Source organism: Podarcis melisellensis (genome assembly GCF_964234715.1).
Source record: "Podarcis melisellensis genome assembly, chromosome: 12".
In the NCBI taxonomy this organism is placed as follows: Eukaryota; Metazoa; Chordata; class Lepidosauria; order Squamata; family Lacertidae; genus Podarcis; species Podarcis melisellensis.
In genome coordinates, this window is record NC_138544.1 from 15,029,729 (window position 1) to 15,055,980 (window position 26,252).

The following is a 26,252-nucleotide window of genomic DNA, read 5'->3' on the forward strand; positions in this document are numbered from 1 at the left end:
AATAATCCCTAATGGAATATAGGCAATTGCCAGCATATCTAGAGAAACTGAACCATGCAGCTTCCAGAGGGATAGCTATACCAGTTTCTTGCAGCAAAAGCAACAACGAGATTTGCTAATCATGAGTTTAAAAATTAACACAATTATTATGGCATAAGTTTTCATGGACTGCAGTCAATTTATTAAGTAAATACATTAAGTAATATGTATACAGTAAAATAATATATATATATATATATATATAAAGTAAAAATATACAGTGACTAAACACACAGCTAAACAACATAGACAGGAATTTAGGAGTTAAGTCCTGCACATTTAAATCTACACTTGTTACAAACTTGTCTATGGGGAGATGTGATATATTAAAAGAGTGTGATGGATCGTATCCAATCCCAAATTAATTCCAAATGAATTGACTTTAATGTTTTTTTCTTTTAAGGCAACATATGCTAATATCCATTGGAATCAATTGAGTATGACCTTAATGTGATGAAAGATAAATGGTAAAATTTTATTTTAATCAAGTTTTTCCTACCCATGAATCCAATTATTCTTTTTTTAATGGTTACTTGTGGTTTCTAATGTCACATTTTTAACTTTGTTGCTGTGCACCACATACTAAATATAGAAAAGCAAATAATAATAATAATAATGAAACAAATAAAAGAAATTCATAATAATACTAGTCTGAAATCAAATATTCCTTGTGATCAGTCTTCTTTCTGTTAAGCTTGCAGACTCAAAAAGATTCCAATGCTAGTTTTGGAGCTGAAGTTATTGGAAATGAGCTTTTCTTTCAAAGGAAAGACACTTTTGTGAGGTCTGTAAAGGTTGACAGAAGAAGCACCATTTGTTTTTATGGGTCTTCTGAGTGTCGTGGAGAGAAAGAAAAATCAATTCAATGTTCAGTATTGTTATCAAACTGTTCCTAAATTGAGGACACATCATCTTACCTAGACAGCTGGTGTTTAGGATGTTCTCCATGTACCTGACCATTGCTTCAACATCACTGTCCTGTAGTCAGAAGGAAAACAAAGAGACCTTGGGCTTGGGAACATCACCATATGAGCAGTTAGAAAGAGAGAGAAATGCTAAGAGGCAAACATTACAATCATCAGAAAGCACTGTACACCACTGTTTTAAATCTTTTGCCAGTCCTGTGAGATAGAAGGAGAATATGGTCTATGCCAACATATTTGTTTTGAGTCCCAGTCCATTGGTACAGGGGACGCGGGTGGCGCTGTGGGTTAAACCACAGAGCCTAGAACTTGCCGATCAGAAGGTCGGCGGTTCGAATCCCCGCGACGGGGTGAGCTCCCACTGCTCGGTCCCTGCTCCTGCCAACCTAGCAGTTCGAAAGCACGTCAAAGTGCAAGTAGATCAATAGGTACCGCTCCGGTGCGCTGCTCTGGTTCGCCAGAAGCGGCTTCGTCATGCTGGCCACATGACCCAAAAGCTGTACGCCGGCTCCCTTGGCCAATAAAGCGAGATGAGCGCCGCAACCCCAGAGTCAGCCACAACTGGACCTAATGGTCAGGGGTCCCTTTACCTTTTTACCATTGGTACAGAAGAACTATGCCTCCTAGATATGCACAGCGGATATTCATCCTGCTCAGGGGTTAGATAAGCATTGTTTGGCTACTCTAGATAGTTAATATGGTCTTTCTGCACCAATATTATTTCTATGTTCACTCATAAACCTTGCTCTGCCCTGCTGCTATTAACATTGTCTATTCAGTTCAAGGAGAAACTAGTGCTTAACATACTTTGAGGGCCAGGGGCCACCATCACAGAGACAGATTTGAACAGATTCAGCCTCCAAAGGATGAACCAAGGGAATGAAAGAAAGGTAAGCAATCTCAAGGAAGACCAGATACTTTTGTTTCAGCACCCTTTCACCCAATTCTGGGTAAGCAGCCACTTCTAAATTGTGATTGTATGGAGAGAAAACTTTAATCCCCCCCCCCCCATAGTAGCATCTAGCCTGTCTCATCACTGGTGATCATTTTTGGTCCAGGCTGCAGTGTTTTCAGTTTACAAAGCTGAAAACAAGGGTTTGTTTGATGGTGAAGAATGGAGATTTAGAAGAAGGAAAAGATCAAATACGCTGACATAAGGGAAAGGTGATGAGGCTGTCTTGTTTTATTGATAAGGTGCTAGATGCGAATGTGCCAGGGTTGTATAGCTCTCGCCTGATTGTATAGTTGCTTCATCCATTAATGACAAGAGAAATTTATGTGTGTGCACTGGGTGGAAAACTAACAGGCACAAACAGTAGAATCAAATTCTGGGAGAGCTGTCAATAAAACCACATCCATTTCTCCCCTAATTTTTCTTGTCACAGAAATGTGAACCACAACGACATGACAAAATGTGAACCGTGAAGGCTTGACAAAATGTCACTCTGTCCCAGTCTGACTGCCAGTCCCAAATTTAACTCTGCATTGTTCAAAATTCTATTTTATATTGGATGCCTTTGGAAATACTGAATCACAGCCAGTCCTGTTCAAAACACAATTAACTGCCACTCGTGATTATATAATTCCTTTACATTCTACATGGAAATCAAAGGGAAAGTTTGGATTAGGAAGGGGGAGGGAATACAAGTTGCAGTAATAAAAGTGAGGAACCATATGTATGTTGCAGCCTACATTGAGGAGTTTTCAAAACAGTGATACCTTGGTTTACTAACTTAATCCGTTCCGGAAGTCCGTTCTTAAACCAAAGCATTCTTAAACCAAGGCATGCTTTCCCATAGCAGCATGGGACTCAATTTACAAATGGAACACACTCGACAGGAAGCAGAACATGTTCTGCTTCCAAGGCAAAGTTCACAAACCAAAACACCTACTTCCGGGTTTGCAGTGTTCTTGAATCCAAGTTGTTCATAAACTAAGCTGTTCTTAAACCAAGGTACCACTGCATGTTTACTTAGTGCCGTCTTAACAGTCTATGGTCAATGGGCAGCTGAAAAGCAAGGGTATACCTGCCGATTTGTTTGACACACAGTGTGTGATGTGACCATCTCTTCAACTTCTATCTCTTCCTCCTCTTCCTCTTCCTCCTCCTCCTCACTTGTTTCTGAGCATGAATCGAATGCATCATTATAATACTCTTCTGCAATGACTGGATCTTCTGGGATCTCTGTAACAAAATACAAACAATAAATGAACTTAAAAATCATTATCAAAAATTATTTAAAATATCACTTTAAAAAACCCATACAGATGAGTCAAACTCTCTAGTGAGAAATTTATAAAGTAGAAGGAGGAATAAAATTTATAAAGTAGAAGGAGGAATATATGAACTTGCATGGAGGTTCTAGCACAGGGGTCTGCAACCTAAGGCTCATGGGCCACAAGCGGCCCACGGCCGTCATTTAACAGGCCCACAAGCTGCCCCTGAACTGTGCCACCCGCTAGGCAAGTCCCTGCGCATTGCGCGAAACTGGCACGGCGACTTGCTTCTGCGGCGCCGGAATTCATGTCTGCACAGATGCCGGAAATCGCTCACACGCTCGCTCGCAATCCGGTCCACAGAGGGAACTCCGCTGGAGTGAACCGGCCCAGGCGAGGTAAACCTTGCCAACCCCTGTTCTAGCAGCTGTCAAATACCCTGGAACTCTATATGAGATGGCCATCCTCTTCCACAAAGCATGCAACTTCGAGATGGATGTACATGGACATATGCCTAGCCAGCCCTATCAGCCAAATGAACCCTGGTGATCAGCGTGGTGAGATATGTTACAGTCAGCTCGCCCTCCTGTTGAGGAGGAATATGAGTTTTTACATCGCACGTGTCCAGTGACATAAATAAAACCCCATGCTAAAAATGTGGTTGCCATGCAATCATCCTGAAATTATTTCCTTGCAGCAAGACTTTACACAGCAAAGCGTGTTCTGTGCCCTGTGGTGCCTGAAGATCTGTCTTTTCTTTTAGGTATGTTTCTGACCTCTGTCTGCAATCAGACGTGGCACACCCAGCAGAGTGTTGCACTGCAGCTGCTCAGCTTAGCTGGGTGATCCACCTGCACGTAGAAAGATCACAGCAAGGATCCCTTATTCAGGGGAAATGAGCGGTAAGAGAAAGTTGCATTATTTTATTACAGCAAACAATGCATTTTTGGGGAATCATGCACTCAGCATGCTCAGGCAACTGCTAAGGACCCATGAGTGCTCTTGCCTTCACTGGATTGGGTCCATCTTCTCTCTCTCCCCCTGCATTCCCTAGCTTAGTTCTGATTTAGCAGCAAGTGGCTACTAGGCAGTGGTGGGGCTTCAAGCTCCGGCAGGGGTGGAAAGCAGGCGGGGGTGTGGCTGGCACACATCCCAGGGGCGTGGCACGCTGCCTGCAGGAGCGTGGCACCCAGAACGGGGGGAGCAGCAGCTGCGCTGGCACCCCACCGGGATCGTGCCGCTGGGGGTGGTGTGCTCCCCCCCACCCCTGTTCCTCCAGTGCTAGGTAAAGGTAAAGGGACCCCTGACCATTAGGTCCAGTCGTGGCCGACTCTGGGGTTGTGCCACTCATCTCGCTTTATTGGCCGAGGGAGCTGGTGTACAGCTTCCAGGTCATGTGGCCAGCATGACTAAACTGCTTCTGGAGAACCAGAGCAGTGCACAGAAACGCCATTTACCTTCCCGCCAGAGTGGTACCTATTTATCTACTTGCACTTTGATGTGCTTTTGAACTGCTAGGTTGGCAGGAGCAGGGAACGGGAGCTCACCCCGTCGCGGGGATTCGAACCGCGACCTTCTGATTGGCAAGTCCTAGGCTCTGTGGTTTAGCCCACAGCGCCACCCGCGTCCCTCCTCCAGTGCTACTAGGTGGTTAAATGACAGCCACCCTTTAAATTCCCCACGCTGTCCTAGAACAGCACCATGTTTCCATATTGTGGGAGGTTGTAAATGGGGGGGGGGTTAGGGTTAGGGTAAATCTGCAGAAGAATTCTGAAGTTACTGGCCCTTTGCTTGGACAGCCCATTCAAATCTAGAAGCACTCCTGGTTGGAACTGCAATGGGGGAAACTAAAAGAGTCCTCCTTAACATTAACTTAATGATAAAAGTGTTGTTCTCGTGAAGCAACAAGAGTAAATGTACCTAGCACATAATGAATACTGAGGTTTCTGCCCAACACTTTATAGGCTGATTCATTCTGCAAGAATTGAAACTCTGCAGAAAAAGCAACCTCTAAATGAAACCTCTAAACGTGGGCTTGCCAAGTTTCCAGCTGGCCTTCCTAGGTAGCATCATCTTTTATATCTACTGCAGTTTCCCCTTCGTGAGTTAAACAGTCGTTGAAAAATAGTTTTAATTTGCTCCATCCCCGGAGCTCATTAATTAGTGCATTAATGCAGCATTCTAAATTCCGCCTGCATTTATGCGGCACTGAGTGACATTGCAACCGTAAGCATGCTTACTCAGAAGTAAGACCTGCTGGGCCTCACTCCCTAGTCAGTGTGTGTTCAGGATTGCAGCCTCAGTTCATTTATTTTAAAGAAACAAAGCACAATGGAATAAGGTGACCCCATGAGGACTGAGTTTTGCTACAAGTTAGCAAGTTAATAATGGACAGAAAAGGGAAGAACAATATTTTTCTTGCATTTTTTTATTTTTTTTATTTTTATTTTTTTGCATTTACAGGTTCTCTGTTTGTATTCTGTTTCCTTGAATAAAGGGTCAACTTTACTGAGTTTCTGTGCGGACTTGCAGCTGAACCAGCCCTGACATGTGCTGATGGTGCCGTAACATACACATAATTGCATTCATCTCTGGGAATTATGGTATGTTTTCACCTGTCTTGCACCTACCAACTGTGGTAGTGCACAACTTGAAATTCAAACCCAAAAGAAACACCCCTTTGGAGAAGAAAGGACTTTAGAGCTGGATGATGGGAGCATATAATTTCACAAAACCTAAGAATGAAACAATGAAGATGTTCATCAGACAAAAGGGTGCTTTGTCAAGTAATGTAGTTACACAGTTCACAGTAATTTAAGTTTACTTGCGTTTAAGCATGAATGAGGTTAACATTACATGACAGCTGACTTCATAGTTCGTGTAGTCTCATAGCAATCAATGAGTGGTCTAACAACAGTAAGAGATTGACATGAATAAATCCTGAATATGTGCCCAAACAGCTGTCTTAGGGCACACTGTCTGCTGAATAGTGACAGGGATTCCAAGCCAAATAAGAATTTCTGGGAGAAATTACTCTTGATTCAGAATACCGTATAGCTGAGCATTATGACCAGGACAAATATACTAACAAATCAGATAATTACAAACTTCAGCAATTTCAATATTCAAAATGTAATTGTTACCATCTCTGGACATATCTTTATAGCACATAAAAATCAAGGTTTATGAGTTGCTCCAGCTACTAATGAAGTAATGAGGCCATGCCCATGCCATTTATGCAGCAGTCTGCCACTTATTTTGAGGTCAAACATTCAGCTGTCTGTGAATTGGCAAAATCAACAAATTATAAGAAAGCTAATTGCCAATAAAGAATAAAATATGCCACAATGTGCACAATTATCCCTATTGTGTTCATTCCATTATTTGTTTCAGTAACACAAAGATTTATGATTAAAGTCTCTAGGTAAAGCTGAGAAAATGTGATCAAGTAGTGTCACCCTGGGGAAGTATTATTAATTTCCTTATCTATTATAGCTTTCCAAAGCAGAAGTAAACAAGTTATGAGTGCTGCTTTTCCTAAAACAGTCAGAGAGACACATAAGAAATAAAGTAGAAGACTAAATATATATTTTTTATTTTCAGAAGTGCTTAAGGGGGAAGGAAAGAGAACACGTTCTTTTATGCATGGCACAACAGTTACTTGAAAAGTTGCCCTCTACGATGCACAGGATCCTAGCAAAAGCTGTGCATGCATACCCTTAAAAACCAATTTGAACATAAGCATATAGGTAAAGGTAAAGGGACCCCTGAACGTTAAGTCCAGTCGCAGACGACTCTGGGGTTGTAGCACTCATCTCGCTTTACTGGCCGAGGGAGCCGGCGTTTGTCCGCAGACAGCTTCCGGGTCATGAGGCGCAGCAGAACACCAAAACCAGAGCAGCACGTGGAAATGCCATTTACCTTCCTGCTGGAGCGGTACCTATTTATCTACTTGCACTTTGACGTGCTTTCAAACTGCTAGGTTGGCAGGAGCAGAGACCAAGCAACAGGAGCTCACCCTGTCGCAGGGATTTGAACCGCTGACCTTCTGATCGGCAAACCTTAGGCTCTGTGGTTTAGACCACAGCACCACCTGTACATAAGCGTAGGCTTTCTAAATCCTATGCTTACTTTGGGGATCTGCTCAGTTCTTCAAACAGACAAAGGAAACGGCAGAATTCTGACTGCTAATTGTTGTAATGAGAATGATTTTGAAGAAGTTGCTTGCCCACCCATAACTTGCCACACAGTTCTTTTGGATTGAGTTGAAATGGGAAGACTATTTGCATAACAGACTTCTGGAAGGGTAGCAATGTTGGTTTGATGCAGCAAAATACGAGTGTCTTATGACATTTAAGTTTGGCTTACCATAGCATGCAAATAGGGCCTATTTGTTTTGTTCAATACCTACTATTCTAGTTACTGGTAAAGGCTACTACTCCTAATTTTCAGACATAAAATGATTTCAGATGTCTTGAGACCATTTCCCAGAAATCAAATAAATTGATAAATAATGAAATTGTGGCTAGGAATGCACCGTTAGTATATTTATAATAACATATGATAATGCAGTTAACAGAGTCTTGATTGTTTCCTTATGTCTGCTTCCAAATGCATTTATTCAGAAGGGAATCCGTATAAATGAGCAACAATCCTTCCTTTCAAATTGAATATACTGAGTTTCTAGTCTTAAAAAGGATGCTACTCTGCAATATTACCAAGGAAATGTTACATGAGATGCTTTGAATGGGCTGTGCAAATGCTGCCCGCTAATAATTACACTAATGAGAAGTCATTTGTCTTCTTTCAGTTAAGAGTTCCTGGAAGAGTCGCCATGAATAGGAGTGTTGTACCTGGATAAACAGCATCTAGACAGCATTTGCTGAATTGTACAGTGAATGAGTTCAAATTAGAGAATGGAATTCATTCAATGAACGTCATGTTCATGCTCATTACGAGTTTTGCAACCCCTCCGACCGAAGCAGTGGGACAGTTTTCAAAATCTGGCACAAAGTATGTGAAATGCTGTCTGCATGTTGACTTTTAAACTGAATGATGTCTTTCTGAATTGTTTACAGATGGCATACATTAGGCATCACTAACGAATGTGATGTTCTTCTAAATATTGATCTAACCAAACCTGGTGACCTTCAATACCAATGGGAGGAAAGCTCAGCAATTACCAATCATGACACCGTCACGGCAGCTGGAGGCATAATCCAAACTTCAGAACGCAGCACACCAAATGGAGAGGTAATTAGAGGAAAGGCAAGTCAGGGACAGGATCATGGACACGAACCCTTTGCGGCTGAGGACACCTCGGATCCCCCCCCAAAGTATGTGAGGACAGGGCTGAGGCCCTCCCCAATCATGAGGAGCCTCACAGCCTCCTCTCAACACGTGTGACATCACATGTGTATCACACATGTGATCCCACACGCACATGATGAGCCCTCCCAGTGTTGGGCAAAACTCAGTGCCCCTGGACAGGAGCAAGAAAATGAAACAGGCAGATTAGATGGCAAATAGCTGAGCAGCATCTTGATCTTCACTTGGAACAGCAAAAGAAGACTCTGGGAATTTAGAAGACAAGGTGAAGTATTATTACTATCGGGGGGTGGGGTGGGGGTGGGGAGATTCAATCAGTTCATATTTAAAGGCAAACCCTACCTCAGAGCTTTCCAAACTTTTCATGTTGTGACACATTTTTTAGACATGCATCATTTCGTGACACAGTAACTCAGTTTTACTAGCAAACCAGAAGTTAAACTAACCTCTTTCCTGCCTGGGAGGAATGCAGGGAGCATTCACGCGACACACCTACACACTGCATCCGACACACAATGTCATGACACACTGTTTGGAAAGCTCTGCCCTACCTAATTAACACTTCCTGAAACAATGCATGAACTGAAACACATCCATCCTTTGAAATCCCCACTGCTCCAAATCTTGCATAGTTCTCCAAACAAATAATGTGTACGAAACTGCATTTATTAGGAGAGATTATGCATAAAAAGGCGTACATTGGTGAAAACAGCAACATACCAAATGCATTATACTGGGGGAAACTGCTTTGCAAAATCATGTATCGTAGGCAAGCTATATTTCAATGAGAAATTTGCACTACAATGCTGACGAGTTTTCATGAGAATTTTTTTAAAAATTGCAAACTGATGTGGGAATGTGGAAAACTGCACTTCAAGACTGGGAAACTGAACTTTAAAGAGTGGCAAATGAGAAACTGAGAGAAATCAGACATCATTCCAGATTTGCCCATCCCGATGGACTAGAGAGATGGTAGCTTTTTCAGACAGTTTAAGGTGTTCCCTCATTCCACTGTTGCTTCTAGCAAACTGGATTTACAAGCAGTTAAGAAATGGGCAACCCTTGTCTCCAGTGGCAAGAGGGGAGGCAAAGAGCCAGGTGTGTATATCATGGGAAAACGCACCTCTTTCAGACTTCCAACTGTCTTCAAACCTTTGTCTGTCTTCTATCCTATGTTTGCAACTTCTCCCAAGAATGGTAGACAGAGCTGGTCTTGGAATACTGGTAGTGCCATTTTATGACTAGCTATCTCTCTCTCTCTCTCTCTCTCTCTCTCTATATATATATATAATTATTAATTTTCAAATACAAAACAAAACTATACACTCCATAGATCTTAGTTGCATCTTATTTCTCTTTTTTCGACTTCCCTCAACTTGTCTGTAAATCCTTCATATTTTTTTTTATATAATATTTTTATTAGTTTTTACACATATTAAAGACAGTACAAAACAAAACACAAACAACAAAAACATACAACAAAAAATTCGACTTCCCCATGCCTTCCCTTCGCCACATCCTTATTTTGCCATTTTTTCGAGCAACTCATCAGTCAATATTTAATCAAGTCCCTTTTAAATTTTCTTAAAGTTTAAAATTTACAGCTGTGATTCTTTGTTTCTTACCCCTTGACATCTTATCAGTCCGCAATTTTACAATAATTTTTTAAATATATTTTAAATTTCCCCCAATCCTCTTCCACTGTCTCTCTCCTCTGGTCACGGATTCTGCCGGTCATCTCTGCCAGTCCCATATATTCCATCACCTTCGACTGCCATTCTTCTAGAGTAGGTAGTTCTTGCATCTTCCAATACTTTGCCAACAGGATTCTTGCTGCTGTGGTTGCATACATAAAAAATGTCTTATCCTTCTTTGGTACCAATTGGCCGACCATGCCCAAGAGAAAAGCCTCCGGTTTCTTTACAAATGTCCACTTAAGGACTTTCTTAATTTCATTATAGATCATTTCCCAGTAGGCCTTAATCTTTGGGCAGGTCCACCAAAGATGGTAAAAGGTACCTTCAGCTTCATTACATTTCCAACATTTGTTATTGGGCAGATGGTAAATCTTTGCAAGTTTGACTGGGGTCATGTACCACCTATATATCATTTTCATTATATTCTCTTTCAAGGCATTACATGCCGTAAATTTAACACCGGTGGTCCATAACTGTTCCCAGTCGTCAAACATAATGTCATGACCGATATCCTGTGCCCATTTAATCATGGCTGATTTCACTGTTTCATCCTGTGTATTCCATTTCAGCAGCAAATTATACATTTTAGATAAATTTTTAGTATTGGATTCTAACAATTCTGTTTCTAACTTTGACCTCTCCTTCTGAAAACCAAGTTTCCTGTCCTGCTTAAACATCTCATTTATCTGACGGTAATGTAGCCAGTCTCGAACTTTATGCTTTAGCTTCTCAAAACTTTGTAACTTCAGTCTTTCACCATCATATTCTAAAATTTCACAGTACTTAGGCCAATTTGAGTCCATATTGATTTTTTTCACAGCTTTCGCTTCCATTGGTGACAACCACCTAGGGGTTTTACTTTCCAATAAATCCTTATATCTATTCCAAACATTGTACAATGCTTTCCTGACAATATGGTTCTTAAAGCTTTTGTACACTTTTACCTTGTCATACCACAGATATGCATGCCAACCGAAACTATTGTCATACCCTTCCAGATCAAGAATGTCTGTGTCTTCAAGAAGTAGCCATTGCTTCAACCAGCAAAAAGCTGCTGATTCATAATAAAGTCTTAGGTCTGGCAGGGCAAAGCCCCCTCTATCTTTTGCATCAGTTAAAATCTTAAATTTTATTCTGGGCTTTTTGCCCTGCCAGACAAATTTAGATATGTCTTTCTGCCACCTCTTGAAACAGTCCATCTTGTCTAGAATCTGCAGCGTCTGAAATAAAAACAACATTCTTGGCAATACATTCATCTTGATAACAGCAATTCGGCCTAACAAGGAAAGTTTCAGCCTAGACCATATGTCTAGATCTTTCTTAACTTCTGTCCAACATTTTTCATAGTTATCTTTAAATAGATTCACATTTTTTGATGTCAGATTCACCCCCAGGTACTTAACCTTTTTTTCTATTTCCAACCCAGTTTCACTTTGAAACCTATCTTTCTCCTCTTTTGTTAGATTTTTTTCCAGCACCTTTGTTTTCTGTTTGTTCAATTTAAATCCTGCGACCTGGCCGAATATCTCCATTAGTTCTAAAACTCTTTTGGTGCTAGCTTCTGGCTGTTGCAAAGTTAGCACTAAATCATCTGCAAATGCCCTTAACTTATATTGTTTAGATCCGACCTGTATTCCTTTTACCAGCTGGTCCCTCCTGATCATATTTAATAAAACCTCCAGGACCGATATAAACAGTAAAGGGGATATAGGGCATCCCTGTCGTGTACCTTTCTCTATTGGTATTTCATCCATTACCACATTGTTCACAATTAGTTTCGCTCTTTGTTCAAAATATATTGCACCTATACCGTTTTCAAACCCTTGGCCTACCCCCATCCCATGGAGATTCTTCTTCATAAATTTCCAAGAAATGTTGTCAAAGGCCTTCTCCGCGTCCACAAAGATCAGCACTGCCTTCCTATTAATGTCCACCTCTAGCATCTCCAAAATGTCTATAATGTTCCTCACATTCTCTGACATATATCTCCCTGGAAGAAAGCCTGTTTGGTTCTTATGAATCTCCTCCATCAAAACTCTCTTGAATCTTTTTGCTAAAACGTCTGCAAAAATTTTATAATCCACATTCAAGAGTGATATAGGGCGGTAGTTTTTGAGTTGATGTTTCTCAGTTTCTGTCTTCGGTATAAGTGAGATGAATACATCTTTCCACGATTCGGGAGCCTTTTTCCCCTCTAATGTCTGATTGCATACTTCCTTCAATGGCTGTATTAGCCATTCTTTGAGGTCTTTGTAGTATTTTGCAGTCAAACCATCTGGTCCTGGTGATTTCCCCAATTTTGTGTTCTGAATGGCACCCTCTATTTCTTGTTCTGTGATTTTTTCATTCAAAATCCTTTTATTTTGTTCTGAGATCTTTGGTAGTCCATATTTTTTAACAAATTCTTCTATTTCTTGTTCGTTTGTAGGCCCTTGTGCGTAGAGTTTTTTGAAGAAACTTTGAAAACAATTACTTATTTCATTTGGTTTATTGATAATTTTCCCATCTATTTCCAGGGATGTCACCGTGTTTAACTTTTGCCTCTTTTTCAGTTGCCATGACAGCAGTTTCCCGCATTTATCTGCCGATTCAAATGTCCTTTGTCTCATTTGCTTTATCTTCCATTCTATTTCCTGATTCATCAATTCCATATATTGCGTCTGATGGTACTTTATTTCTCTTAAAATCTCATGAGACTTCGGTTTGGATCTCAGTTTCTTTTCTCCTTCCTTTATCTGGTTCAAAATCTTTTCCTTCCTCTCATTTTGTTTCTTCCTTTTTATAGAATTTTGCTGAATTAAAAATCCACGCATCACGGCCTTGCTTGCGTCCCATACTATTCTTTTTTCCACCTCCGTTCTCAAATTTATCTCAAAGTAATCCTTCAATATTTTTTGGGCCTTTTGATAAATTTCTTCATCTCTAAATAGGGTGTCATTCATTCTCCATCTGAAGGTTCCAGCCGTTGTTAATTTCATTTCCATCTTGACTGCATTATGGTCGGAGCAGGTTTTTGTGCAGATTTCTGTTTTTTTCACTCTAGGTGCCAGATTGCTAGAAATCCAAATATGGTCAATTCTAGTCCAGGTCATTTTTGCTTCCGAGAAAAAGGTTCCCTCTCTTTCCAGAGGGTTCCTAGTTCTCCAGATGTCGATCAAGTCCATGGTGTCAGTGAGTTCGAAAAAGGTCTTTGGTAGTCTCCCATCCTTAGATATTACTTGTCTTTGTGCCTTGTCCATGTTTGTGGAGACAACTCCGTTGAAATCTCCCATCATTATAATTTTAAAGTCCATAAAGTCCATTAAGGTCTCATGCAACTTCTTGAAGAACTCTGCCTTCCCCTCATTGGGTGCATAAACTCCAACAATTAAGATCTTTTCTCCTTGAATTTGAATTTCTACTGCCAGGTATCTTCCTTCATCATCTTTGAAGATCATTTTTGGTTCCCATTTTTCCTTGGCATAAATCACCACCCCTCTTTTCTTGACTTTGTCTGAGGAAACAAATTCCAGTCCTAATCTCTTATTTATCAAAAGTTTCCTGTGTATCCTGGCAATATGGGTTTCTTGCAAACAAATTATATCTAACTGTTCTTTCTTTAATATGTGAAAAACTTGATCTCTTTTTCGGGGATGGTTTAGACCATTACAGTTCCAACTCAGAAGTTGCAGGGACATTTTTGTTATTGGGTACTTTTCCCACCCACTGCTCCAAGTTCTTGTTCCTCGTCGGTCGGTGCTTGGTTCAATCCAAACGATAGGATGGTAATATCCAGTGTTCCCCCCTCTACAGTTCCTTTCTGAAAGTCCTCAAAGTTTCTCTCCAAAAAGTGTTCTTTGTCTTGAATTGTTTTTATTTTAGTTTTCTTCCCTTTGAAGTTGAAGGACAGCCCTTGTGGGAATTCCCACCTGAATTGAATGTTGTTTTGTTTTAATATGTCGACTAGGTCTTTAAATTGTGTTCTCACCTCCAAAAAATATCTAGGAATATCTTTGAAGATCTGTATTTGGGAATTTTTAATAACCAATGCCCTCTGGAAATGTAGGTTCAGTATTTTATCTCTTTCTTCCTTGGATCTAAAAGTTATTAAGCAATCCCTTGGCTTCTTACCTTGCTTTCTACCAATCCGGAAGGCTGTAGTTATTGTAAAATCCTCTTCCTCTTCCCCCAACTCTTCACTCCAAAATTCTTGGAACTTGTCTGTAAGAAATTCCCCGAGCTTGTCCTCCTCCTCCTCAGGTACCAGTCTCAATTTCAAGTTCTTGCCTTTCCTCTCCAGTTCCATGAGGGCCAGGGCTTCATCATGCTCATGTACCTTCTTTGCAATAGGAGCAAATTTCCCTCTAGTTTCCTCGGCCGTGGTCCTCGCGCTTTCGGCTATTTTCCTCGTCTCTGTACTTTCCTGAATTAAACGATTTATAGAGTCTGTATTAGTCGATATTATTGTCGTGTTCAAATCCAATCTTGTTGTCAGTTCAGTCAGTTTCTTGGAGTTCTCTGTAGTTTGCCTAGTAAGTGATTCTAAAGATTCATTTATCCTGAGTAGAGCCTGTGTCATGGAATCCATTGATACCGTTGTTGTTCTTTCCTGTGTTGCTGTTGCTCCTGTCAAGGAGCCTCTTTTCTTTTGAGCCTGAGCCTGTTTTGCTTTGGATCTTGTTGATATTTCATCCAGTGGGCCGCTCATATCTCAAGGTCGTTCCCACAGGAACAGTTGCAGTTGGAAAATCCCACTGTTTCTATCTCAATACAGCAGTCTCTCTTTTGAGCCTCTAGAGGGAGTACAATGTATCCAATGCGAAAACAAAGAAACAGGGAAGGAAATGGCCATGCAAAGTTCCAAAAGCGAAAGTCCAAATAAGAGCCCTACTTTGTTACAGTTTAAAATGTTACAGTTTTTGTCCGCTAAAGTCCCGTTATTTTATATCAGATAAATCTTGCTTTGTATCCTCAATCAAGTTTGACAGCTCACTTCAGGCGCTCGCTGCCCCGGCAGCCTGGCCAGAGGTATCGGCAGTGGAAGGTTTCCCGTTCAAATCTCCTTCCTTAAGCAGATAAAATTAAGTCAAATTTCTTCCCCCCCTCTCCTGCTCGTTGGGGGGGGAGGTCCTCTTCCGATGTCAGGTTCAACAGAGTTAAAAAGCATAAAAACGTCCCCTTTAAGCACAGCTTACTCTTTTCGTTGCTCAGTCAATCATGTAGTTCCGGGGGGGCAGACTTCCTTAATTTTTGCCTCTCCCGTTTTCAGCCAAATCTTCTTAAATTTAAAAGTCCCGTTCCCTTTTTTTACTGTTCTTACTCACGGGTGTTGTTTCCAATCGGTAGTTTCAGGAAGGAATCGGCGCTCTCCGTCAATGGCGACGCGGCTTCGCTCCGTGAGCTGGGTTGCGATCCTCAGCACCGCGCTCACACCCGATGCCGCTCCGGAGCCTTTAAAAAGGCTCTTTCGCGATACCGGGGGGCGCAAAGGTGCCCACCGAATCTCCTTGTTCACAGGCTTCAGCGCCTGTGATTTTAGGGGTCCCCCGCTCGCCGTAGCGGGTCAGACCCGAACTCACGGAGCAGTCCTGCTTCGGAGCTCGAAGCAAGGACCGCCATTAACGCTGGCGCCGACCGGAAGTCTCCATATTTTAACTTTAAACACATTTCTATTTTGTTGCTTATATTATTACTGTCAAATTTCATCCCCTTTTAATATATTTCCCATCACAATGCTTCATTGAAACTTACAAACGTAATCTGATTATCACTTAATTTTTGCAAATATTCAATAAATTTTTCCCAATCTTCTGTAAATCTTTGATCTTGTTGGTTTCGGATCCTTCCTGTCATTCTGTCCAATTCTGCGTAGTCAATCATTTTTCTTCTCCATTCTTCTAACGTAGGTAGCTGTTTTTCCTGCACCTGCTTTCATGGGAATGATTTTTCAAAAGCACTATCATGAAAAGAAATGAAGAGGACCATGGGGCTTGACTGCTCTAGTTTAAATAAATATGAATATCGGTTTCACCAATCAACAGTGTCAGAAGTTAAGCACAGTCAATCAGCAAATGTTTTAGAAAAAATTACAATAAGAGCTTCTGAAAACAATCTTTTTGTTACCCAAGCTTTTGCACTCCATTCTTCATAGACTAACCGTATTAGCCGAACAAGCATCTCTCAATAGAGTATTGCAGGTCAAAAGGAGAAGTAGCAGTAAAGTGTATATTAAACAATTTCATCTCATAGTTTCTCATCCTTGGAATTATGAGAAACTGCCTTTACCTGAATTACTGCCTTTACCTGAATTCAAAGGCCTGCAAACGATGCCTTATGAGGAACGGCTAAGGGAGCTGGGCATGTTTAGCCTGGAGAAGAGGAGGTTAAGGGGTGATATGATAGCCATGTTCAAATATATAAAAGGATGTCACACAGAGGAGGGAGAAAGGTTGTTTTCTGCTGCTCCAGAGAAGCGGACACGGAGCAATGGTTCCAAACTACAAGAAAGAAGATTCCACCTAAACATTAGGAAGAACTTCCTGACAGTAAGAGCTGTTTGACAGTGGAATTTGCTGCCAAGGAGTGTGGTGGAGTCTCCTTCTTTGGAGGTCTTTAAGCAGAGGCTTGACAACCATATGTCAGGAGTGCTCTGATGGTGTTTCTTGCTTGGCAGGGGGTTGGACTCGATGGCCCTTGTGGTCTCTTCCAACTCTATGATTCTATGATTCTATGATTCTACTGGCTGATCTACAGGAATAAAAGTTGATAACAGCACAATCGCATGCTTGCCCTACACAGACCTACTGCGTTCCTGCTGCGGCTTCCTTCCAGGTGATTGTATAACTGTTTATATTTCTATAAACTCACTTTTGACCTCTGTGCGACATTTATAGTAAACCTGGACTTTCAAACAGCAGGGTTCAGGTTATATAATTTTGACTGGATAGATAATTCGAAATAACCTTATTGAAGGTTGATTTGGGTCTGTGTGGAGGTGAGGTGTGCATTAAGCAAAGAATCTGTTTGGGGATGATTTGGGTGGGAATCAATTAAAGTGTGGTTTATGCTGATTTGTGGTTGCTGGATATCAAGTGTGGACAGCACTATACTGTAATTGAAAAGGGGTTTAGGTGCATATGACATGAACTGGATGGGATGGAGAAGGAGAATGTGGGTGTGATGGGGGGGCAGAAGTAATGCTGAATGCTGGAGAACACTTATTTTGGCTTTAACATGTAGATAAGCAAAAGCTTTTAGCAACGAATTGTAGGTAGAGCAGAGAGACCCATCTACATACAGTGTAGTGAACCCAGAAAATCCCTGACAGCAAGAACTAGGGTTTTCCCCTGCTGGGCAAAATTTGCATATAATTATCTAATTAACAATATGCAAAATTATTTAAATTAGTTTTCTGTGGGCCTGTACACATAACCTTTTAAATACCTAGCAAAATGCCCCGGCTGAGCTGAAACTTTTTTGACTGAAATCCACAGTGAAACATTCATACAAAATTAGCATTGGAAATATGGAAATGATATATGCAATTATTGTAATGTGCTTGGCTATTTTGGTCTTATAATAAACTCAGAGGCTTGTCAGATGCAACATATTGCAATGTATTTATTAAGGAAATGAATTTTGAATGTTGTAATCGGTAGAGTATAAAGCAATAACAGAAGAGAAAAGTGGGATGAGATTTTAAGGTACTAAAGCTCAGTGACTGACAAAGGGAAGAGATGAAACTTCTTTAAAAGTTGAAAAGAAATGAGATGAAATGAAAAAACAATGATCTGGCAAAGAACCTGGCAGAATTCCTAAAAGCTTGTGAAAGGAAACAAGTATATTTATGCAGTGCTGAAATGGTGAGGGGGAAGGTGGGCCTTAATGAAATCCACAAGGCGAATCCCCAACTCACCTCGATTTTAGAATCATGGGTGCCCTACAGCCTTCTAATAATTGCAGGTAATGTGACTGATATATGATATATGAGTCGTGCCCCCTCTGATCCCACTATAGTTTGAACATTGCATTTATGTAAATATCTGCAAGCATGGTTAAATCCTGATTCTGGTCCGCCACAGAATTGCCCCCATGGGGATTTCTGGCACCCAGTCTGCCCCTGCTGACTTTGTACTTTCCTGTGTGTGATCTTTTGGCAGAAGACTGTTCTGCCAAAATACCTTATCCAATGGGAATAAACACCTTAGTCCAGCACATGAACTTGTGGGATTTCCTCTAGTATAAACCCCAGTATCAACCCCAGTAAATAGGGGACTCATCCCTTCACTGACCACATGAGAGATGGGCAAGACAGCAGGATTAGGTTATCTCAGCCCGTCAGACCATGGACGTAGGACATGGCTCCCCCTTAGGATAAGTCAATTTGAGGCCTCAAATTTCATTGGCACCCTGTGTGACGCCAAAATTTGGCAAGCCTCCCAACATCCCTTGCCTTCCATTCTACATTATAGCTGTGGCGCCCCTGAGGCCCAGTGTGGCCAAACTGGAAAGGAAAAAGGTCACCAATCTCACAAAGTGACACAGAACAAACACTGGAAATGCTACAGATGAGTTTTGTTGTTTTTTTTCCAGAGAAGAAAGACCCAGCTGTCACCAACAGCAGGCAGGGTTGGTCTGGAAAGAGGGATGACCTCTCCCCCTGGAAAGAAGGCCAAAGACTTCAGAGGACATGGCCTGATCCTTGCAGAAAGAGCCATCATCCCTATCAAGAATGCCCTCCAGCAGAATCTGGTAAATAAAGATTATACAGGGACTATCTGTATTTGCATGCACAGCTCATAAATATATTTTTAATTGCCCCTCTCGTTTACAATGTCTTTTCAGCTGTGAAATTGATATGAATATAAACCAGCCCATTGCGCAAAACCTAAGAGTACATAGTTTTACATTTTCATCGCAAAATCCATTTCCCCCCACTGAGTCATTGTGTTGAAAAACTGAAGTGATTAGATACTGTCTGATTAGTCCAGAACGTCAACCTAGCAGATTATTTCATTTTAAGTAATTATTACCAGCAGAGCAGCACATAATCAAGTGCAATGCTAATATAGTCCCCTCCGTATCTACTAACCCCCCTCCCCAATAATTTCAGTTTCATCCTCCTAAAGATACAGATTCAATGTCAAAAGAAATATAGCCTCCACTACGTTACTTTTATGAAAGAGGCACTATAAGTACTGGGTGGCAGGCTGCATTTGTTCTCGATGTCCTTGTAGTAGCAAAGAGAAAGCCTATGTGCAAACAGCTGCTCATGCACAAGCTTTTCCTTAGCAGACTGCCACACTAATGTAGGATCCTACACGTAGAAAGGGTAGCAATTATTTTGTTTATTTACTGCATTTTATTAGCTGCCCAATAACTAACATTCTCTGGGTAGTGTTCAACATACAAAACAATCCATAAAAGGCAGGTGTTTTTACTGACGCGGAAGGCGAGAGGGACTTGTGGGATTTTCTGCCTCAGGTGCCAAAATAACTTGACCGGCCTCTTGGCACTATTGTGAATGGATGCTATGAGTGTCTGGAGGCGGTTGGAGGATGGATGGTGGCTAAGAGATTAAGGTTGAATCCTGACAAGACAGTACTGTTTTGGGGGGACAGGGGGCGGGTGGGTGTGGGGGACTCCCTGGTCCTGAATGGGGTAACTGTGCCCCTGAAGGACCAGGTGCGCAGCCTGGGAGTCATTTTGGGCTCACAGCTGTCCATGGAGGTGCAGGTTAATTCTGTGTCCAGGGTGGCTGTCTACCAGGTCCACCTGGTACGCAGGCTGAGACCCTACCTGCCTGCAGACTGTCTTGCCAGAGTGGTGCATGCTCTAGTTATCTCCCGCTTGGACTACTGCAATGCGCTCTGGGTGGGGCTACCTTTGAAGGTGACCCGGAAACTGCAATTAATCCAGAATGCGGCAGCTAGACTGGTGACTGGCCGCCAGGACCACATAACACCAGTCCTGAGAGATCTGCATTGGCTCTCAGTACGTTTCCGAGCACAATTCAAAGTATTGGTGCTGACCTTTAAAGCCCTAAACGGCCTCGGCCCAGGATATCTGAAGGAGTGTCTCCACTCCCATCGTTCAGCCCGGACACTGAGGTCCAGCACCAAGGGCCTTCTGGTGGTTCCCTCATTGCGAGAATTGAGGTTACAGGGAACCAGACAGAGGGCCTTCTTGGTAGTGGCGTCCGCCCTGTGGAACGCCCTCCCTTCAGATGTGAAGGAAATAAGCAGCTATCTTCTCTTTAAAAAACATCTGAAGGCAGCCCTGTTTAGGGAAGTTTTTAATATTTAATGCTGTATTGTTTTTAACACTTGATTGGAGGCCGCCCAGAGTGGCTGGGGAAACTCAGCCAGATGGGAGGGGTATAAGTAATAAATTATTATTATATTATTATTACTATGTGCTGCCCCACCTCAGGCAGCAAAACGCGTTCAGGCCAGCCAGTTTCAAACAGTTACCTCACAGTGAACAGCTAAGGGCCTTATTTCAGCCATTTCTAGACACCTCAAGGTTTTCTTCGCCCCCAAAATGAGTCCTTCCCTGAGCATGGTGGCCATTGCTGAAAGAAAACCAGCCATGCTTTGTCATAACTAACTTCCTGTTCTCTCATGCCTGCGAAGGATGCTTCCAGAGAACTAAAAGCTCATTCTGCTTTCTTTTTAAGTGAGTTCCGAACTCTTTGCTGAGCCAGGATGCTGCCTTTCTGCACAAAGCTACCGGAGAAAAACGGAAAGAAATGACAGCATGTCAAGGTGAGCTGGCAGTCGCAAAGCAGTCTTGCTTAGCAATAGATAGCTGAGCAGCTGGATTCTGCAGTCATGCTTTGCCTCAGTTTCAGTCTCAGGAGCCTCAGATTGTTCAGCAGTTCTCTCCCTTCTTATGTGAAAAGAATAAATCTCCATAATTATTCTGGGTGGTGCAGTAAGGAATGAAACCATCCACAGCTAATATAAACCTGCTTCTTCATTTTTTAAACATTCAGATTTTCCATAAGCATATATTAATCTTGTGAATGAACTTTATTGCACATAACCAAAGGCCTTTGCAAAAAAAAATCTCTCATCTTCTCCATATAGACAGCCTTATCTCTTTAATAGAATATAATGTGAATTTACGGTATCCATAAAATCCATCATAATTAAAATTCATATCTTCAGTATAATACACCAATACATTAAAAATTAGCATCATCCGTTCAGTTTATTCTACACCAGTATCTCAGATAAAGCAAATCTACCCTTGAGTTAATTAACATTTAATTTTCCTCCCATTCAGCCCTGTATCACCCTTTATGTTAGGGCTAACACTTGCCAGAAAGTCTTTCTTGTAACTGGGCCCTCTCAGTCTCTACTTTGTTCGGTCCTCTACCTAGGAGGCTGCTCCACCAGTGCAGTCTTTTTGCTGGGAAGATGGTTTCACAGTCAAGTATTTTGTTCCATGCCTCTCTTTTCAAGGCTGCTGCTATGCAACCGGTGCCTGTAGGAGCAAGACTCTCCTTCAGCTTAGCTGGATCTCCTTGCTTCTCAGCCATGCTTCTTGTTTTTCTCTTAGTCAGGACACTTTATGAGAAGCAGAAGCCGGTGGCATTCCATTATGAAAACTCCCCCCCCCCCTAATTTTGAACCATACTGGAAGGGTTCTATGAAACCCAGGGTGATGAGTAGACTTCACTCAAGGACAATCTATGGATAACCTGAAGAGATCTGTATTTTACACATGTGTTCATGGAAGTAGCATTCTGGGGATTTACTGGAGATGATTGTATTGCTCTTGCAATGGACACAATTAGTATCAGTATTGCTGTGCCTATTTGGGGAAAATTAGTAAGACCCAACAAATGCCAATCTGAATGAATATATAGTGTTCATTCACAAAAAAATTGTGGCTATAATATGCAGATAGGTGTAGATTATGCCTTGTATAGGAGGGTGCTTGGGAACAAGACAGGATGCTATGGAGGGCTAAATGTAAATGACAGGGGTGTGGATTAATGTGAGGGTTAGGCAGTGAGATTAGAGAGCCATCAATAAACACCCAGGAAACTGGTTTTTAGGCCCAAGTGATAACAATGTGAAAGGGAGGTTAGTTCAGTTCAAATATACATTTTATTCCTTTAGCAAAACTCACAAATTAGTCATACAGCTTTCTTTTAAATCTCCTTTTATTTAAATCTCCTTGTTTGACAGATGCACATTTTCAAGGGAAAAGTTAAAGATCAGCATTATAATTATAATTTTAAACTTAAGAACAAGCACTTAGAAGTCATGTATTTGTTGATTAACTACCCAGTTCAGCTTGGGGCGATGGACCTGGGGAGGAACAAGGATACCGGATACTGGGTTGAAGCCTGAACGCAATGTGACAAATGTGAGTAACACACCACTCTGAACTGCCCATTAATTTTGTATCTTTCAAGCACTGATCACAATGATAAATGAAAACCCTCGCAGGGAGTTTTAAGACCTCTGTGTTGATGTCTCTAGACCATGCAGCTAAACTTTCAAATGCACTGGGAGATGAGTGAAAAAAGAGAAGCCTATTAGGCCCATATATTATAACGTGATAAAATAGATACACGTGGTGAACATTTTAGGCTTGTCCAATTGATGCACGATACCTGATGCACAGGTCCTTTTGGACCTGGATGATGGCAGAACTGGGGCGGAGCAGAGCAAGATGGGGTATAACTGGGCAGGGCACACTTTGCATGCCCCACCAACGCACACAGGGGGCCAAGAAAGGATCCCTGCGTGAAATGTTCACTGCCTTATGTAAGAGCGACCAATTTGCCCTGCTGTTCTGATTCCACTCTTATATACTCCTTATGTTCTAAACAGTCACAATTTCCATTCCATATCCATCTCTTTTGTTTCCTGATTTTCATTTTTCTCTCTCTCCTGCCTGGACATAGTTTCTAGAATGCAACTTCCTCCCACACAGATTTTCTCTCTTGATACTGTAAAAGAACAAGTTGGCTGGCGATGCTTGGCTTAACGTGTCACACGTATTTGCCTTCTCTTTAAAGATAGAGAATCCAGCAGATTTTAAAGTCCTACTAGTCAATATTAAGCTTTACATATATGCACTAAAGTCTCTCTCTCTGTGTATGTGTAGGGTAGAGAGGTGCCCACAGATAGAGAATACACTATGTATTCCTGATGCATTGCTTTTCCTAGGCAGGTACAGCCCAATGAATATATTATATTCTATGCAAATGAGCAATGGAAGTTTCTATCTGCTCTAGAAAAAAGCTACCTGGTTAACATTTTAAGCCATGCTTGTTTATAATATGCTGTAATAGGGGTCGCCAACCCAGCACCCACAAAAGGCTTTCATGGAGCTTTTATTTCAAAAACAACAACAGTAAGTCTCTAGTCCTATAAAAAAAGTTTGAAGCAAAATGTGCAAGCAGCCTTTAAGTTTCATACTGATCTGCACGGCCCACAATCAGCACTACCGAGATCAATTATCATGTACCTCTTCCCATCCCAGAAGTGTTTACCGTATTTTTCGCACGATTGGACGCACCGGACCATAGGACGCACCTAGTTTTTTGGGAGGGAAATAAAGGGGGAAAAATTCCCTTTATTTCCCCCCCAAAAGCAGGTAAGGGAAACCGAACCAGGTCGAGGAACAGCGGGATAGTGGCGCTGCGCCTCCCTGCTGTCCCCCGAGCTTCTGGGGCTGGCTGATGTCTGCCTGGCGCGCGGGGCACTCTGCTTCAGTGGGCCCCACCCGCCAGGCAGTCCGCAACGTGGGGAGCCCTGCGGGGAACTCCTGCAAGGCTCCCCACGCTGCGGATGTGTTCCCGAAGCGCCGGGCGCTCTGCTTTCAGGGCGCCCGACGCTCCGGGAAGCAGGCTGCTATCTGCAGCGTGGGGAGCCCTGCGGGGAACTCCTGCAGGGCTCCCCACTCTGCGGAGGTCTGCCCGGCGCAAGGGGCGCTCTGCTTCAGGGCGCCCGACGCTCCGGGAAGCAGGCTGCTATCCGCAGCCTAGACACAGCTAGCGGAGCGCTAATCCCGAAGCTTGGGGCGTGCGGAGCTCAGCGCGCCACAAGCTTCTGGGTGCCGGCAAGGTCTAGACGGCTAGCGGAGACCTTGCCGGCACCCAGAAGCTTGGGGCGCGCTGAGCTCCGCACGCCCCAAGCTTCGGGATTAATGCAGCGCTCCCCTAGCCGTGGGAGAGCTGGGTCTCCCACGGCTAGCGGATAGCTGCCTGGAGAGCGAGAGGGGTCGGTCCGCACCGACCCCTCTCACTCTCCAGGCTTCAGCGAAAGCCTGCATTCGCTCCATAGGACGCACACACATTTTCCCTTGCTTTTTAGGAGGGAAAAAGTGCGTCCTGTGGTGCGAAAAATACGGTACATTATCTTATTAATTGTGTGCGCATTTATGTGAGATTTATATCTCACGTTTTGATTAAATGAGGTCCATGATGATTTACAACAAATTAAAATCCAAAATTAAAGCAGCCTCTGTTCCTCTGGCTGGTGGCAGAAGCCAATATCCTTCCTAGGGATGCTCCAGAATTTGGTATGGTTCACATTTTCAAGTGACCCAAACTGATTCACCCTTCCCAGACTCATACTCAGATCAGAACACACCTTTCCCAATTTTGTGACACAGTTCTCAGTTCAAAAAATGCACATAAAGATGTATCTTGGAACAAAAGCAAAAAACAATGAGGCGGGGAAGAAAAATTCAGAGACCAAATTAAGAAACAGAAGAGGTAGCACATCTGAATTTTGAATTAGTGGTCTCTGCTGCTGTTAATGGCAGACTTACCATACATTTCTTCAGTTAAGAAACTCATTTAATGAAGCATTCTTTTGACTTAATCTAAGTAGTACCAACCATGTTAACATCCTGGGTGTTATACCACGCAGTTATTTACTGAATCAACAGCTCATGGAAATTCAATTTAAATATCAGGTCTTTTGAGAAAATACCCATCGTGGCTGCAGAGTACATCGCTGCGCATTGTGCCATCAGTAAAGAAAGAAAGAAAGAAAGAAAGAAAGAAAGAAAGAAAGAAAGAAAGAGAGAGCATGGTTATAAAAGCACAGCCCTGAATCCAACAGCTTCTCAGCCTTGACAGGTAGGTATTTTAGCTATTCATTTTCTCTTACTGGGAAACAGCTGCTTTTGGAACACAGATGCCCAGCTTCTGCAGGAGCTGAAGGCTAATACCTGTCACATGGATCAAGAAATGCAGCTTCAAAATAAAGGGATTTATTCTGTTTGTTGTTCAGTTATATCTTGCAGATTTTAGGTGGCTTAAACTAAAATATCAATAGCATTATAAAACTATTAGATGAACCCAATATTAAAATCACAGTTAATCATCTCTACACAGACTAAAACAAACAATGAAATCCTCAGTGCAAAGAGCATGTAATCAAGAGAAATGAATAAAACTATATGAATTTAAACCAGCCAACCTAATCCTTACAATTCTGCTGTAATAATACAAAAATGTGTTACATTTTATTCAGAAACCCCACAGGCTGATACTGAGGCTTACTTCAAATCTTAAAATTTACCTGCATGGAAAACTTTTCCAGGTAAGAGAACTACAGTCTGAAGTGACCCTGTCACACACATAAGTAGACTTTTATAAAGAGAGAGGATGCTCAAGCATGCAGCTCCTTTACTGATGGAACTTGCTGTTCAAGTTAAGTGCTTTAATACAGTTAACGTAAAATTGTGACTGATTCATAAACATTATCATGCAACTTTCTTCTGGTTTACTGGTATAGTGTTTAACCATGAACATGCCATAACCTTGATGAAGCCATGCAAAACTTCTCCTATGCTTTACAGTTTGGCCCAAACCAAAGAATTTCTGGCAATATAAGTATTAGATACTTAATGCACTGGTCAATTTTCCTAGGCTGTCTCCTCTGAACAGTTGCGATTTCTGTCATATTGATCTCTTATGGACTCTCTTAAATGGAGGATGCAAAGGTAGCATATATCATTGTACAGAGAAAATGCATACAGTTTGTGATCACTTTAAAATCAAGGTTTGATTTTCCAACCTTTTTGAAAGACT

The 26,252-nt window shown here is 41.9% G+C and overlaps 1 protein-coding gene and 1 long non-coding RNA gene across 7 annotated transcripts in view; one reads left to right on the forward strand and one right to left on the reverse strand.

Moving 5' to 3' along the window:
- Nucleotides 1-26,252, reverse strand: part of NEK11 (NIMA related kinase 11) — an 87,569-nt gene that overhangs the window by 13,512 nt on the left and 47,805 nt on the right. For all 3 annotated transcript variants that reach the window (XM_081882980.1, XM_081882978.1, XM_081882979.1), the window contains exons 13-14: nucleotides 2,990-3,147; nucleotides 957-1,017 (exon numbers count right to left, since the gene is read on the reverse strand). In XM_081882980.1, coding sequence (XP_081739106.1) covers nucleotides 957-1,017; nucleotides 2,990-3,147 — 219 coding nt within the window. The remainder of the gene's footprint in view (nucleotides 1-956; nucleotides 1,018-2,989; nucleotides 3,148-26,252) is intronic.
- Nucleotides 265-26,243, forward strand: LOC309353642. 4 transcript variants are annotated; one of them, XR_014161960.1, is made up of 9 exons: nucleotides 265-506; nucleotides 1,742-1,852; nucleotides 3,943-4,081; nucleotides 8,258-8,772; nucleotides 18,776-18,934; nucleotides 20,862-20,949; nucleotides 22,384-22,564; nucleotides 25,130-25,179; nucleotides 25,211-26,243. It is a non-coding gene; the product is annotated as an uncharacterized lncRNA (long non-coding RNA). The 4 variants fall into 4 exon arrangements; XR_014161961.1 differs by having other exon boundaries at nucleotides 8,258-8,432; XR_014161962.1 differs by having other exon boundaries at nucleotides 8,258-8,432; nucleotides 22,487-22,564.